At 35.6% G+C, this 12,228-nt stretch overlaps 1 protein-coding gene across 1 annotated transcript; it reads right to left on the reverse strand.

Moving 5' to 3' along the window:
* Nucleotides 1-214: 214 nt before the first annotated feature.
* LOC142240311 (putative gustatory receptor 59f) lies at nt 215-12,010 on the reverse strand. Its single transcript, XM_075312017.1, has 4 exons — nt 10,968-12,010; nt 10,840-10,902; nt 750-839; nt 215-678 (listed from the first exon to the last, which is right to left on the reverse strand). The coding sequence occupies exons 1-4, from the start codon at nt 12,006-12,008 to the stop codon at nt 565-567; spliced, it is 1,308 nt and encodes a 435-aa protein (XP_075168132.1). The 5' UTR covers nt 12,009-12,010; the 3' UTR covers nt 215-564.
* Between the last annotated feature and the right edge of the window lie 218 nt (nt 12,011-12,228).

Raw genomic sequence — 12,228 nt, forward strand, 5'->3', positions numbered from 1 at the left:
TTAAGACCATAAAGAGGAGTGCCGAAAACGGTGAGTATCGGTCCATATTTTAGTATAGGATATAGGATTTAGATTTTATCGGTCCATTTGGTAAAGCCTCCATATAGGCCGATTTCACTTCTTGAGGTTATATAAGGCGTACTGATCATGAAAAGTGCTTGAAACTGAATGTAAAATTTCCAGATCTAACTTCTCCTAATCATTTTAATAATTTGGGTAAAAATCTACAAATTTTAGATCAAGGCGTTATTTCATCATTTTCATACACACTTACAAGAGATGTTTATGATTCCTCTAAAACTCAAATAAAAATGGTTCTTATAAATCCAGAATCTGATGTAGTCTTCATAGGTAAAATCTCTACATTAATCTTCGGGAGGTGTACTGGTTGAACTGCTCTGCTTGGGAGAATATCTGTCATCAAACCCCCCTAAAATTTCAAAGGAAACTATAACATTTGATTCACGGTGGTGGGTATTTAAGATTCGGCCCGGCCGAACTTACTACTGTATATACTTGTTTTAGAATGCCACCGCCCATAACAAACTAAATATTTGCCATGATTTATTCTAATAGTATGCTGTGAGGCTTAGGAGGATTGTGCGTTTTTGTTAGAGCTTCAAATGTGATGTCATATTGAACCAAAAATATAAACAAAGTCGAAATGGCCACCAAAAGCTGTTGAGAAACGAAAAACAAAATAGTTTTGGGAAAAATTTTTATAGTAAAAATTTATTTTCAATACGTACCGAAGTGATGAAATTAAGATTTAATGCAGCCATTCCACATATGACATTGCTTCGTGTGTCAGACATCAATTGCAGCATAAAGTGTCGGATCTGAAATTATAATGATTTCTTACAAAAAGATAAATTTATAGATATTATTTGGGTTTTTTCTCGGCCATTTTCAATTCCCGGGAAAGCGGGAATTTTTTCTTTCAAAATTTCCCGACTGCCGCTCTGAGAAAAACTTCGTTCTATATGGTACCAATTTTAGACCCGCATTAGAAGGTCTAAATTTGATTGAAATCCAATCACAGATTTCAATGTATTTCACAATCTTACATCACCCAGAGACCAAATCATTTTTTTTTCATTAAAGAAAGTTTTACATTGGTTAGGACAGTCTCATCCTATATAGGGATTAAATTTTTTATATATATTACTCTCTACGAGGGCAGCTCGGAAACTTCTCAGCCTAGCGCAAAAAGCGCGGTATAAACAGAGAAAAGTTAAGTGTTTTGGAAACTTCCATCTCTGTTATGAACACATGTTAAATTTTGTTTCGATCTGGCAACTCCTTCATATAGAAACAGGTGTTCAAAAAAGACGCATCCGCAATTTTTTTACAATGAAACAAGTAAATACGTCCGTAAGTTCGGCCAGGCCGAATCTTATGTACCCTCCACCATGGATTGTGTAGAAACTTCTACGAAAACTTCTCCACCATGGATTGTGTAGAAGCTTCTACGAAAGACTGTCCTCCACAATCGAATTACTTGGTATCTTAAAACTTCTTAACATCGTTTTCTAAATTGTGAGTTAGTCCATACGTGGTATATATTAGACAAAAAAGTTATGTATAGGTAAGTCTTCAAATAATTACGAATCGATATGGACTTTTTGCACGATACGTAGAGAGCCAGAAATGAAATATGGGGGTCGCTTATATGGGGACTATATACAATTACGAACTTGATATGGACCAATTTTTGTGTGATTGGGGATCGATTTATTTGAGGGCTATATATAACTATAGACCGATATGGATGAAATTTGCTCCTCCAAGAGGCTCCATAATCAAATCTCGGGATCGGTTTATATGGGGGTTATATATGATTATGGACTGATATGGACCACTTTTGGCATGGTTGTTACATATCATATACTACCATCACGTACCAAATTTCAACCAGATAGGATGAATTTTGCTTCTCCAAAAGGCGCCGGAGGTCAAATCTGGGGATCGGTTTATATGGGGGCTATATATAATTATGGACTGATATGAACCAATTCCTGCATGGTTGTTGGATACCATATACTAACATCATGTACCAAATTTCAACAGAATCGGATGAATTTTGGTCTTCCAAGGGGCTCCGGAGGTCAAATCTGGGGATCGGTTTATATGGGGCTTATATATAATTATGGACCGATTTCGACCAATTTTTGCATGGGTTTTTGAGGCATATATTAACACCACGTACCAAATTTCAACTGAATCAGATGAATTTTGGTCTTCCAAGAGGCTCCGGAGGTCAAATCTGGTGATCGGTTTATATGGGGGCTATATATAATTATGGACCGATATGGACCAATTTTTGCATGGTCATTAGAGACCATATACTAACACCACGTACCATATTTCAGCCGGATCGGATGAAATTTTCTTCTCTTAGAGGCTCCAGAGGTCAAACTTGGGGGTTCGTTTATATGGGGATACACTTAAAAGTGGACCGATATGGCCCATTTGCAATACCATCCGACCTACATCAATTACAACTACTTGTGCCAAGTTTCAAGTCGATAGCTTGTTTCGTTCGGAAGTTAGCGTGATTTCAACAGACGGACGGACGGACATGCTCAGACGGTGCCCAACTAAATGTATGTTTCTGTTAAATAAAGTTTGTTTAATCGGCTCGTGGGCGCCGCAAGCTATGCTATATAAATATAACTTATATGGATAATTGTCTATTGCTGACAATAACAGCAACATAGCTCAGTGGATAGTGTGTTGGCTTCCAAATTGCATGGTCAGCGGTTCGATTCTCCGTCCAGGCGGAAGGTAAACTTAAAAAAAAATTATAATATCGAATAATTTCTTCTACATGGTTTGTACTACAGAAAAAGGTGCTAAGGACTAAAAAACCTCGTGAAAATGAAAAAGATGTGAGCGAAAATGCAATTAGTCAGAAAAGTTTTTTTTTTTTTGAGTTAGTCTTTATGAAATTGTTTTTTAAATCCTGGAAAAGAATAAACGTTTATCACAAAAATAATATACTTTTCTTCCAAATAAACTTCCTTACAGTGAAAAGCAAATGAGAAACGAACTTTGTTTGTTCAAAATTGCGTTTGGGAGGAAAGAATTATTTTTTTGCGTGTAACTCTCATATATATGCATCGCTCGATTTTCCCAAATTTGGCCACAATACTCATATTTATTAACCAATATTACTCAAATTTCAAATTTTGATAGCTCCCATATCCTTTTTAGACTAACTTACACACTGAAAAAAAAGCATTCTCGGTTCCAAAGATTTTGTCTTTACTTTAACAATTTTGGTATTGATTCCGAGCCAAAGAAGCGGAGAATACAAGTAACATAAGGATACTTTTAAGATACAGTTCTCTTTTAAACTTGGGTTTTGTGTACTTGCTTCTAGGAAGCAAATTTAAATTTTTCGCTTTTTCAGCTTGTTTTCTTCATATGCTATCAAAGTCCTTTAAAAACGAGTTAACGACAACTTTATTTTCCTAATTAAGACTCGACTTTCAGTAGAAATTATGCTATGTTTCAAGTAAACACGTCTTTAAAAACGTGTCCTACATTTGAACGATTTTTTCTTTGTAGTCAAGATGCAAAAAGACAACAAATTTAAAGACAATTTCATTAATTTTAAAGAATTTTTCTGAATTATTAAAGTCAAGTTGACCTTAGCCCAAAAATGTTTCATGTTCATGTTACGATACCCATTTTTAAGTCAAATCACTTAATAATATGGACAATACGAATTCATTGAAAAGTTTATCGACTTTTGGACATGGAAAAAACTTTATATTAGAGAAATGCGTCTTCTATGCTAATCAAAATTTGCATTCGTATTTTAAAGACATGAAATCTTTGACCTCACCACAATATATCTTTGTCATTCCGTTTGTAACACATCGAAATATAGCTCTAAGACCCCATAAAGTATATACACAGTCTTACACAAGTTTACATACGGTTTAAGAAATTGTATTTTCTTTAATTATTAAAATATAATAAAATATGCATATATATGCTTTAGATTTTGTAAATTAATTTGAAAAAACAAAGTATTTGTCCATTTTCAAGAAGATGTTTTTAGTCTGGATTATAAACAACAACAAGAAACATGTTTAGTTATAAGGTAAAAACCTCAAGGGTATGTAAACTTATGTGAGACTGTGTATATGTATTCTGGGTCGTGGTGAAATTCTGAGTCGATCTGAGCATGTCCGTCCGTCCGTCTGTTGAAATCACGCTAACTTCCGAACGAAACCAGCTATCGACTTGAAACTTGGCACAAGTAGTTGTTATTGATGTAGGTCGGATGGTATTGCAAATGGGCCATATCGGTCCACTTTTACGTATAGGCCCCATATAAACGGACCCCCAAATTTGGCTTGCGATTGCTCTAAGAGAAGCAAATTTCATCCGATCCGGCTGAAATTTGGTACATGGTGTTAGTATATGGACTCTAACAACCATGCAAAAATTGGTCCATATCGGTCCATAATTACATATAGCCCCCATATAAACCGATCCCCTGATTTGGGTTGCGGAACCTCTAAGAGAACCAAATTTCAACCGACTCGGCTGAAATTTGGTACATGGTATTGGTATATGTTCTCTAATGACCATGCAAAAATTGGTCCATATCGGTCCATAATTATATATAGCCCCCATATAAACCGATCCCCCGATTTGGCTTGCGGAGCCTCTAAGAAACGAAAATTTCATCCGATCCGGCTGAAATTTGGTACATGGTGTTGGTATATGTTCTTTAATGACCATGCAAAAATTAGTCCATATAGGACCATAATTATATATAGCCCCCATATAAACCGTTCCCCAGATTTGATCTCCGGAGCCTCTTGGAGGAGCAAAATTCATCCGATCCGGTTGAAATTTGCAACGTGGTGTTAGTATAAGGCCGCTAATATACATGCCAAAATTGATTCATATCGGTCTATAGTTATATATAGCCGATCCCCAGTCACACAAAAATTGGTCCATATCGGTTCATATTCATGGTTGCCACTCGAGCCAAAAATAATCTACCAAAATTTTATTTTTATAGAAAACATTGTCAAAATGTTATTTCTATAGAAAATTTTGTCAAAATTTTATTTCTATAGAAAATTTTGTCAAAATTTTATTTCTATAGAAAATTTTGTCAAAATTAGTTTAATATATACCACGTATGGACTATGTGGTATATATTACGGTGTTAGGAAGTTTTAAGATACCTTGCCATCGGCAAGTGTTACCGCAACCCAAGTAATTCGATTGTGGATGACAGTCTTCAGTAGAAGTTTCTACGCAATCCATGGTGGAGGGTACATAAGCTTCGGCCCAGTGCTGCCGCTAGTGAAAAATTGAGTGAAGTAGATTTTGGAAAAAAGTGGAGTAGATTGAATGAAATTGAAGTAGCATTCATTTTTGAAAACAAAGCAATAGAATTCATTTTATTATACCCTCCACAATAGGTTGGGGGTATATTAACTTTGTTATTCCGTTTGTAACACATCGAAATATTAGAAATATTATAGAAATTTGGTATATGGTGTAAGTATATGGTCTCTAACAACTATGCAAAAATTGGTCCACATCGGTTAATAATTTTATATAGCCCCCATATAAACCGATCCCCAGATTTGATCTCCGGAGCCCCTTGGAAGAGCAAAATTCATCTGATTCAGTTGAAATTTGGTACGTGGTGTTAATATATTGTATCCAACAACCATGCAGGAATTGGTTCATATCAGTCCATAATTATATATAGCTCCCTTATAAACCGATCCCCAGATTTGACCTCCGGTGCCTTATGGAGATGCAAAATTCATCCGATTCGGTTGAAATTTGTTACGTGGTGGTAGTATATGATATTTAACAATCATGCCAAAAGTGGTCCATATCAGTTCATAATCATATGTAGCCCCCATATAAACCGATCCCGAGATTTGGTTTTGTAGCCACTTGGAGGAGCAAATTTCATCCGAGTCAGTTGAAATTTGGTACATTGTGCTAGTATATGGCCGTTAACAACCATGCCTAACTAGGTCCATATCGGTCTATAGTTATAGATAGCTCTCAGATAAATCGATCCCCAATCACAAAACATTGGTCCATATCAAGTTCATAATTGTATATAGCCCCCATATAACAGGTTGACTGATAAGTCCCCGGTCTAACAAAGAACAACTCATTATTTTTGTCAAAATTCGTTTTTATTATTCAACATAGTTCCCTTCAAGAGCGATACAACGATTATAACGACCTTCCAATTTTTTGATACCATTTTGGTAGTACTCCTTCGGTTTTGCCTCAAAATAATAGGCCTCAGTTTCGGCGATCACCTCTTCATTGCAGCCAAATTTTTTCCCTGCGAGCATCCTTTTGAGGTCTGAGAACAAGAAAAAGTCGCTGGGGTCCAGATTTTTAGAATACGGTGGGTGGGGAAGCAATTCGAAGCCCAATTCATGAATTTTTGCCATCGTTCTCAATGACTTGTGGCACAGTGCGTTGTCTTGGTGGAACGACACTTTTTTTCTTCTTCATATGGGGCCGTTTTGCTGCGATTTCGACCTTCAAACGCTCCAATAACGCCATATAATAGTCACTGTTGATGGTTTTTCCCTTCTCAAGATAATCGATAAAAATTATTCCATGCGCATACCAAAAAACAGAGGCCATTACTTTGCCAGCGGACTTTTGAGTCTTTCCACGCTTCGGAGACGGTTCACCGGTCGCTGTCCACTCAGCCGACTGTCGATTGGACTCAGAGTATAATAATTAAATAATGGACTCAATATTGGTGGTTGGTATAGCTCCTAATATCAAGCATTTCTGTGTAGATTGAGATAAAGCTTCCATAAACATGTACCCCTTAGTTTTCTTAAATAAGTAAATACGGTTTATTTCCCAAATCTATTTCAATGTTACCACACAAATGCTTATGCTTCGATAGGGATGGTTACACCCTCAAAAAATCGCTTCTCTAACATATGTTCCAAACATATTTTGCAGGAAGCACATATATTATTGGATATTGCCGAAACATTATTATGTTTGTTTTATGTGAACATATTATATGTTTGGAAGCATTTTGAGCCCAAAAATATTATATGCTTGGAAGAAATTTCCCCAAAGAAGATTGTGCTCATTCCCTCTCATAATTTTCACTTCCACGAAATTTTTGTTTAGCTATTGGCACCTTTTTCTGTAATACAAATAATGTTGAAGAAATTATTCAATTTTATATATTTTTTTAAATTTTACCTTTCGCCTGGACGGAGAATCGAACCGGGTACCATGCAATTTGTAAGCCAACACACTACCACTGGGCTACGTAGCTGTTATAGTCACCAATAGACAATTATCGTTATAAGTTACATTTATATAGCATAGTTTGCAGCGCTCACGAGCCCATGCAAACATAACATTATTTAACAGAAACATACATTTGTTGGCCACGTGGAGCAGTGGTTAGCATACGTTCCGAATTCTTTTAACGAACCAAGAAAAAACAAGTATATACAGCAGTAAGTTCGGCCGGGCCGAATCTTAAATACCCACCACCATGAACCAAATATTAGGGTTTCCTTTGAAATTTCAGGAGGGCTTGAGGACTTTAGGACACAACCCGAAGATAAATTTAAAGATTTCACCTATGAGGACTATATCAGATTCTGGATTTATAAGAACCATTTTTGTTTGAGGTTTAGAGGAATCATTAACATCTCTTGTAAGTGTGCAAGAAAATTATAAATTAACGTCTTGATTTGAAATCTTAAATCTGTAGAAGTAAAATCTGGAAATTTTACATTGAGTTTCAAACAATTTTCATGATCAGTGCCCCTTCTACACCCTCAAGAAGTGAAGTCGGTCTATATGGAGGCATTACCAAATGGACCGATAAAAACTTAATCCGATACACGTTTTTGTGAGCCTAAAATACCAGAATATTTACAATTTCAGGCATATCAGATAAAAACTACGGTTTCTAGAAACCCAAGGAGTTAAATCGGGAGATCGTTCTTATGGGGGCTATACTAAAATATGGACCGATACGCACCATTTTCGGCACACCTCTTTGTGACCCGAAAATACCTCTAGATTTCCAATTTCAGGCAAATAGGATAAAAACTTCGGATTCTAGAAGCCCAAGAAGTAAAATTGGGAAATCGGTCTATATGGGGGCTATACCAAAATATGGATCGATACTCACCATTTTCGGCACACCTCTTTATGGTCCTAAAATACCTCTAGATTTCCAATTTCAGACAAATTGGATAAAAACTACGGTTTCCCAAGACCCCAAATCGGGAGATCGGTCTATATGGGGGCTATCCCAAAATATGGACCGATACTCACAGTTTTTGGCACACGTATTTGTGGTCCCACAATACCTCTAGATTTCCAATTTCAGGTAAATTGAATAAAAACTGCGGTTTCTATAAGCCCAAGAAGTAAAATCGGGAGATCGGTCTATATGGGGGCTATACCAAAATATGGACCGATACTCACAATTTTTGGCACACATATTTGTGGTCCTACAGTACTTCTAGATTTCCAATTTCAGATAAATTGAATAAAAACTGCGGTTTCTATAAGCCCAAGAAGTAAAATCGGGAGATCGGTCTATATGGGGGCTATACCAAAATATGGACCGATACTCACAATTTTTGGCACACGTATTTGTGGTCCTACAATACCTCTAGATTTCCAATTTCAGGTAAATTGAATAAAAACTTCGTTTTCTATAAGCCCAAGAAGTAAAATCGGGAGATCGGTCTATATGGGGGCTATACCAAAATATGGACCGATACTCACAATTTTTGGCACACGTATTTGTGGTCCTACAATACCTCTAGATTTCAAATTTCAGGTAAATTGAATAAAAACTGCGGTTTCTATAAGCCCAAGAAGTAAAATCGGGAGATCGGTCTATATGGGGGCTATACCAAAACGTGGACCGATACTCACCATTTTTGGCACATCTCTTTATGGTCATAAAATACCTCCAGATTTCAAATTTCAAGCAAATTGGATAAAAACTACGATTTCTATAAGCCCAAGACCCCAAATCGGGAGGTCGGTTTATATGGGGACTATATCAAAACCTGGACCGATATAGCCCATCTTCGAACTTGACCTGCCTGCAGACAAAAGACGAGCTTGTGCAAAATTTCAGCACGATTGCTTCATTATTGAAGTCTGTAGCGTGATTACAACAGACAGACAGACAGACAGACAGACAGACAGACAGACGGACAGACGGACATCGTTATATCGTCTTAGAATTTCTCCCTGATCAAGAATATATATACTTTATATAGTCGGAAATCGATATTTCGATGCGTTACAAACGGAATGACAAACTTATTATACCCCCGTCACCATTCTATGGTGGTGGGTATAAAAATTGTGCCCATAATGCCAAAATGATAAACAAAACACATGTATACACATACATAAAATGCTGCTCTCAAGACACACATGCTGTTTTTTTCAAATGTCTATTCTCTTCGTTCCGAATGTCTATTCTCTTTACTCCGAATACTCATTCTAATATTCAAATTAAATAATATTTAGACTTAAGCGTATCAAATTTTTGGCCTTATCATAAAACAGTTTTCCGAAACAACATACAAGCGGTTTCACAGAAATTGCTCTCTTTTCATTCTCTCGCTGTGTTATGTTGATATCTTTTGTCAACCCTCCCGGTTTCCATCTCTAGTTCTTTCTCTATACTCTCCCTCTGTCGCTTTCTGAATAAAATATCACAACATATATATGTTTACTCGAAATTTGTAAATTTATATATGTTTACATTCACACATATTATTTTTATAAAACATTCATGCCCCAAACATAATATATTCTAACATATTAACATATGTGTCCCAAACATTTAGTGTTAGTTTAGGAACATTGCATATCTGCACTTAAATATATTGGTTTTAAAAATTGTGCCCGAAACACATTTTGTTTATATCGGAACATATGAAAAACATATTTTTATAACAGTGTATATATGATATAGTCGGCCCCGCCCGACTTTTGACTTTACTCACTTGTTTTGGATTTCGGTTTGTTACTACATTAATGCAATAACAAATCGAAATCTATTTTTAGAGACAATGCTGAATTCACCTGAGTGGTGAACGATGACATAATGTCTTGTTTCTACACGGACGAAAAAGACTGTTTTTCATATGTTTGGGTGTAAAAATTATATGTTTGTAACTCAAAATTTTTAACACAATATTTTTAAGTGCAAGCATATAATGTTCATAAACTAGCATAACATGTTTGGGACATATATGTTAATATGTTAGAACATATTATGTTTGGGACATAAAATGTTTGTAAATATAATATGCTTAGATGCAAACATATGTTAATTTGGAAATAGCCTATAAACATATATGTGTTTAGAAAAAGAGACCTAGAGAGTATGCTGCAAGTAAAATAATGGAAGTAACCAACTGGCGCCTTAAAAATATATCCACACAAAGAAAATGTCATTAAAATTTTTTACTACCAGTGTATGCCCTAAGGTGAAACATAATATGTTTGAACAATACAAACAATATTTTATGTGGATCCTGAAAATATATATGCTTGAAGCAAAATGTGTTTGGGGTATATGTTACAGAAGCGATGTTTTTTTGAGGGTATAGTCAACAACAAATACTGGGATAATTATCTGAAACTGGTTCCAAGGACACAACAACAATTGTAACGACAACATTAGTAGTGTTTTCTCCTCTTACGACGGGCTCTTAGTTAAAATTTTCTGAAATCAACCTACATTTTCTTTCATGGTGGGTTCACTTTTTTTGGTGTACTCATAAATATTCTTACCGGCGGTTCCAGGGCCATATCATCGTATCGGAAAGTACTTAGTAAATGTAGAGTTTTGGTCTTCTGAAAGAATATGGAAAAATAGAGTACTTCAATCTGTTCTAAATATATATCTCACTCCAACTAACCTTATTTTGTATATTTTCATTGTAGTAAAGAATCAGAGTCATTTTGGCAATATGCATGCAAGTCCAAACAGCAGAATATGCAGTCCATGCCAGATCTGCAGTGTTCCACTCATTGAAATACTTATAGAGTAGAAATATATTAATACTTATATTGATGAATGATCCCACATAGATCAAAACAATGGAATAGGAAAATCCAGTGTTTACATCATGAGTTAGTTGCTCCAGCTTTGTGTAGAGGTAACGTACAGTATGCAAACGAGAACGTAATGTCGGCACATCATAATTCGCCGAATCTAACAATAATTGGTCGAGTAACACGAAGAGCTTGTCCAGACGTTCTCCAATTCCAAAAAGCATGGCATAATAATGAATCAGGGATAGTTGGATTATCATATTCGGTATTACATAAACAGTGCTGGTGCGAAAGAAACTCAACCATACACCGTCGCTATAGAAGTAACCCACAATTAGGGTAAGAGTGAAGTGCAAAACAATTAGGGCTAAATGCAAGCGAATAAAAAATCCCAAATTTTTGTAGTTAACTGGGAGTTTAAAGTCAACAAGTTTACAATCGAAGTCCACGATGGAATCATAAAAGGACCAAAATTTCTCACGGCCCTTATATATACGCACTATAATCTCCAATATATGGACAAGATATATCAGATACTCACTAAAGTATAGAGGCTTTTGCACAGTGGGTAAATCCATATTTGATGTAGTATATTCATCGTAAACACAAGCTGCCAGACCAAAGTATAGACTAATGCACCATACTAGATGGAAACAATATAAGAATTTATCCCTTGGACTATCATGTGGTTTTTTGGGCTTATGCACTGCCGTGGGAGCACAAAGAAAGATTTGGGAGATTCTTAGTAATTTTTGGGTAGTTTGGTATAGTCGCATTTGAACTTCATCATGTTTGTCATTGATACTTTTTGTATTATTATCCTTATTGTCGATCTTAAAATGCCATCCGTTATTGTTACTCATTAAATTGGATTTTTTCTTAATCCGCTGTTTCTGTTGTCTCATGGTGGTGATGATAGTTTTTATTAGACTGTTTAATAGGTGTTTAGAAATATTTTCTACTCCTCAAATTGATTTAAATGAAAAAAGTATTAATTGTCATGGTTTTTGGGGGTGTAGTTTTATACTAGGGATGCCGTTAAAGATTTATATGGAAATTCAGGGATTTGTGAGATATCCACATCGAACACATCGAAGTATAAACACGCAAAATAATAAAACGTTT

The sequence above is a fragment of the Haematobia irritans genome, chromosome 5 (genome assembly GCF_050003625.1).
Source record: "Haematobia irritans isolate KBUSLIRL chromosome 5, ASM5000362v1, whole genome shotgun sequence".
NCBI classification, from domain to species: Eukaryota; Metazoa; Arthropoda; class Insecta; order Diptera; family Muscidae; genus Haematobia; species Haematobia irritans.

Excerpts from the sequence above, each read along its gene's own strand:
- LOC142240311 (XM_075312017.1), bottom strand. The coding sequence starts at position 12,008 with ATGAGACAACAGAAACAGCGGATTAAGAAAAAATCCAATTTAATGAGT. Across the intron at positions 10,903-10,967 it reads ATGAAAATATACAAAATAAG|AAGACCAAAACTCTACATTT; the intron begins GTTAGTTGGAGT and ends ATATTCTTTCAG. Across the intron at positions 679-749 it reads ATCTTAATTTCATCACTTCG|CTTTTGGTGGCCATTTCGAC; the intron begins GTACGTATTGAA and ends GTTTCTCAACAG.